At 32.4% G+C, this 5,236-nt stretch overlaps 1 protein-coding gene across 1 annotated transcript; it reads right to left on the reverse strand.

Annotated features, from left to right (window-relative positions):
• Nucleotides 1-1,867: 1,867 nt before the first annotated feature.
• LOC117239022 lies at nt 1,868-2,363 on the reverse strand. The gene is made up of 2 exons (XM_033504280.1): nt 1,959-2,363; nt 1,868-1,922 (listed from the first exon to the last, which is right to left on the reverse strand). Exons 1-2 carry the CDS (start codon nt 2,344-2,346, stop codon nt 1,897-1,899), a joined length of 414 nt encoding a protein of 137 aa, XP_033360171.1. The 5' UTR covers nt 2,347-2,363; the 3' UTR covers nt 1,868-1,896.
• Nucleotides 2,364-5,236: the final 2,873 nt, after the last annotated feature.

Raw genomic sequence — 5,236 nt, forward strand, 5'->3', positions numbered from 1 at the left:
CTGTTTAGTATTGATGGGTATATTGTCCGTCGTGATTATCCTATGTTCCAGAACTTCGGTTGCTTCCAATGTATCTCCTGGAATATGAAACCTATCTTGATTATTACGAATCAACTTTTTAACATTTTCCTTTTCTTCTTCGCTCAAATGTTCGAGTCGTAGTAACTCATTTATTTTATCGTATCTACTTTCCTTCGATTTTAAAACTGTATTACACGCTGTCCTAGGAAGCGGGGAGGGATTTTCAAATTCCTTAATTACCATCGTTGGTGTTGTAAATTCGTAATCTCTTGAAGTAGTATTTATTACTCTTATATAACCTTTTCCTTTATGATTCCTCACAACTGCATTACCAAAATAGATTCCCTTGTTCGGCTCGATTTTTGGAATAAATCCCTCTTTCATCTCTGGATTAGCGATATTAATAGAACACGTTATTGAACTTCGCTTCGGTATAACTATTTTTTCCTTAGTATCGAAGGGGATGTAAATATTTCCCCATCTGATATGTTTTCCCTCGTAATCTAGACGAGCCGTACAACCTGCAAAAAATTCGGATCCTAGGATTCCGTCTTGATCGATTAGCAACGAATCATCGACTATATGAAAAAGAACCGGACGGCCCGCCACCTGTATTACCGTCTGCCCTAGGGAGACCAGGCTCGTTGCCGTAATTCCTCGCACTTCGATTGATTCCTTTTCGTCGATGATGGCTGAATCGGGTAAAGCAGGTTTTTTGATAATATTGATTTCCGATCCAGAGTCTAATAATAAACTCGTCTTAGTTTTTAGATCTGGGGAAACTATTCGTGCAGTTGGGGTCGTTGGGGAATCGTTAAATTTTATTGAAATAATTCGGAGATGTCGCCTTCCGAATCTGAATTCAACTCCTGATGATTTTCCTTCGCCGGTTGCTTGTGCTTCACTCTTTCCCTTTTGTCTTGAGATTCTGGATTCTCTGTCTGTGACCTTGTTTGGTTGTGGGATGACTCCCCCACAGTATTTAGTGGTTGTTCGTTCGATCTTATAGTCGGCATTGCGTTCGCTCTGTCTCTCGTTATGGGTGGTGGAGTCGATCTCGCGGGGGTGGCTGCCCTTGTTCAGTTTGTTGCCGTCGGCGCCGGTCGCCTGATTGCCGCCTGTACTCTTGGGCGATTCGGCGTATCGTTCCTTCGTGGCTCGCCCCATTCTCCCGAAGAACGCGTTTGGTTTCCCGATGGTCTCGAAGCATAGGGTACGATTAATCCGGCATCTACTCGGGCTTTAAATTTGTAACAGTCTTTCACTAAATGCCCGGGTTTTTTACAATACTTACACGTGATATTTTGTCTTGTAGTATTCGAAAAATTCTGCGATGGAGGTACCGATCTTCGATCTTGGCGGTTGTTCCTGATATTGTTGTTAGTGTTCGAAGGACGTGCGTTGTCGCGTCTGTAATAGTTCGAGGGTGTCGGTCGTTGGGGTCGCGTTCTATCGGTTATTCGTCTCAATTCGTGTGTTGCTTTGACGGCTTGACGATACGCATCTTCTAAAGTGTGGTACCCTGCTATTTTTTCTCGCACATATACTTCGTTCGGAAGTCCTTTAACGAAAGCTTCTCTCGTTTCCCAATCTATGGTATCTTGGATATCGGGGGATATGATGCCGTAGTCGCCTCTTGTAAAATGTAGCTTGTCTTCGAATATATATATATATATATATATATATATATATATATATATATATATATATATATATATGTGCGTGAAATGGTAAATATGACGGCTTATTTTATGAGTCACTTGCATTATCAATGGAAATGAGTGTTATAGATATCGCCTACTTTACAACATGCGTGTATATATATATTGGTAAATATAAGTGAGAATTATATGTATAGTTATAAATACTGTTTGTTTACAGGTGGATAGCATAAGTATTTGGTTTCGTGCGTAGCGTACAGGTGCTTTACAGTTCTACGGTGCGGATTGCTATTCCTTGAACTAAAAAAATTCTTTCGATGTCAGTCAGATTATTGTAAACGATCATGCATGGGAGGCATGATATAGCGGGTTGTAGGTCCGTTAGGTTTATATCACACATACGACATTGTGATATTTGTGTCCTTGCAGGTACTCCGCATAGGAAATGAGTGGGCGGGTCGTCGCATGGGTCCTGGTCGTCTGGATCTAGGTTGTCGAAACAGTCTTGACAAAGATAACCGTTATCTAAATGGTAGACGGAACGTATCGACCGAACACAGAGGCAAGACTGAACATCCTCCGTAGCTTCCAGATCGAATGCGGGTACGGGCCCGTCTGGGTCCTCTATGTCAGAGTTGATGAATTCGCCACCCGTTCTGTACATACATACAAAAACAGTTAATATATCTGTTTTTTTATATATGTTTCGTTCGGACCTGTTCCTTTGTACGAATACTGTATCCCTGTATATAATATAATATATATAATATGTTATGATTATGTTAGTTGTTATTTATTATATATATATTTTCCTTATCTCTCCCTCTCTCTCTTTCTCTTTTTTTTCTCCCTCTTCTTCTTTTTTTTTTATTAGTACCTAGCATTGCTATCATCGCTAGGCGCAGAAACACGTCCGGGAGCCTGGCAGTCCACCTTCGAACGGCCGTGTTCGTGAGATGACGACCCAGTGAGGCCCACTTGACTACCCACGACTGCGCCGGTACTGGACCCCTGCACCGTAAACGTTTTTCTTTAGTTTTTCACAATCCATTTTGTTTTATTATAAGTTTCGCTTAGGTCGTCCTCGAGTTTCCATCCTGGTGCCACTCACTCTTTCGCACTCTACCCCGGTCAAAGCCGGTGCAGGGTGACGGGGAGCCCCACGAGAAGGTGAGGTGAGTGGTCTTGGCAGATATGGGCCCACCTACTTCATCGAAATTCTCCGCACCGGATCGGCGAGCTGGCGGGTACCAAAGGCACCGACCAGCCGCTACCCGACTATAGGAGAATATCAGGTCCATCGGGGTTTCCCAGGGCGTGGTCCTACGCCCTGAGAACCCATATCCGCCTCATGCTCCCCAACCTAACCCCAACCTAACCCCTCGTCGCCCTCGATAGAAAGTTGTTAGTGGGAAGCATCGTACGTGAGAAAAACTAATTTTCCCGTGTCAAGCCGTAGAAGACAACAGTCTTTAGAAAGTGATTTAGAAAAAAGATATTTGTTGGGTCTGAAGGACCTTAGCTACCAAATTACTGGGATTTATGATGGGTCCTTGGGACTATTGAGGGTACGCAACAAGGATGAGCGGACATCTGGCTCCCGGCTGGCCCGCGGTGTATGGCCTGGTCCAAGTAGAGGTTCGCCCGACGTAACACTGAATGATATTTTTTATTTGCATATTCAATTTTAAGAATAATCCCAAATAAATTAGGTGGAGTAATTATATTATTCATATCAATTTTTAATTTATATATAATTCCAACAATTAATTTGAATAATTTAAAAAATAATAAATTTTAGGTTATTAGTAAAATTCTTTATTGATGATTTATTAATATTTTTATTATATTCACTTGATTAGGAAAACAAATAATTGAATATCCATATACTAATTTAAACTTAATATTTACATCATTATATTTTATATACTTAATCTTTTCATTTTTTAAAATAATATTTGAGATTTCTTATTCAAGAAAAAAAAAATAAGTTAATGAACTTGAATAAGTGTATGACTTGAAATCATACCATAGAAATAAAACTTTCTATTATCTTAAAAATTATTTTAAATTTGATATTATTTACAAAACATTTTCTTACTAATAATATTCTAATTTTAAAAATTAATATTTATATATATATATATATTTATACTACAATATTAATAAATTTCTAATTATTTAATAAAAATTTAATACAAAATTATCCTTAATAAATTATATGTATATGTATTAATAAAAATAATATAATTATAAAATTAAAAATAAAAATATTTAACTAAACAATTTATTCAATATAAATAAATTAATAAAACCCATAATTAAAAATATAATTATATTAAAATTTTAAATAATAAAATAAAATATAAAATATAAATATTTAAATTCAGACAATTTAACATAATTAATATATAATGTAATAATAAATTTTTATAATAATAATTTATTATAAAATAATTGAAATTTCGTTTTATTAATAAAATTATTTCCAAAACTATTATAAATAAATAAATAAATATCTTATTAATAAAATTATAAACATATATATATAAGAAAATTTAAAATACTAATTAATGTAAATTAAATAATTAATAAAATATGTTAATAATAATTCTATCAATTTTAAATCAATTTCTTTATAAATTATTTTAAATAATTAAACATAATACACACACATCCAATTAATAAATTTATTAAATGATTAAAAAATTATTATATTAATTGCAAAAAATAATATAATAATTAAAAATTTAGTATGTTATTAAAAAAAGATTATTTTGAATATATATATTAACAACATAATTTTAAATAATTCATTTTAATACTAATCATTCCCATCTTTATAAAATCAATATAAATTTTAAAATAATAAAATATATTAAAATACTCTATTTATTATAATAAATTTATTAAAACAACAGCTAAAAATTTAATTTTATTAAATTATAAAAATTAGTATAAATAAAATATTTAAAATTATAAACTGCTAAGTTTATAGAATATAATAAAACTAACATTAATAATAATATAATAACAATAATAATAAATTTTAATAATTAATAAAATTTAATTTTAAATAATTTAATAAAATAAATTTAAAAATTTAAACTTCAGTTAAAAATTATCTAAACACCATATTATACATATTTATTTTTAAAATTTATACAAAAATAAATATAACTTAATGAATTTTAATATTAACTATTAACAAATAAAATTAATTTAAATAATATTCAAATCAAATATTTATAAATTAATAATAAAACATTATATGTTATATAAATAAATAATAATAATACATTAAAATATTTATAATAATAATAATAAATTAATAATATTATTTATTAAACTTAGTCCCTGCCTTTCGGCTTTGGACGACTTCCGGTTTACATACTTTCTTATATTACTACTTAACTCACCTTACAGTACACTTATGCTACCTTGTAATACGACATATGTTTCATTGCACCTTTATTTTGCCCTAACCCTTCTGCCTGTCGTTCTTTGGCCTTTGATTCCAGCTGTATTCTCTTCTCTTCTCCATTATCTCTTTC

Source organism: Bombus vosnesenskii, unplaced genomic scaffold (genome assembly GCF_011952255.1).
Source record: "Bombus vosnesenskii isolate JDL3184/JDL3185 unplaced genomic scaffold, Bvos_JDL3184-5_v1.1 scf7180000013876, whole genome shotgun sequence".
NCBI classification, from domain to species: domain Eukaryota; kingdom Metazoa; phylum Arthropoda; class Insecta; order Hymenoptera; family Apidae; genus Bombus; species Bombus vosnesenskii.

What these genes read in the sequence shown, in the direction of transcription:
- LOC117239022 (XM_033504280.1), bottom strand. Translation starts at nt 2,346, where the DNA reads ATGTACAGAACGGGTGGCGAATTCATCAACTCTGACATAGAGGACCCA. An exon ending in AGGAATAGCAATCCGCACCG is followed by an intron (nt 1,923 to 1,958) that starts TAGAACTGTAAA and finishes TACGCACGAAAC; the next exon opens with CAAATACTTATGCTATCCAC.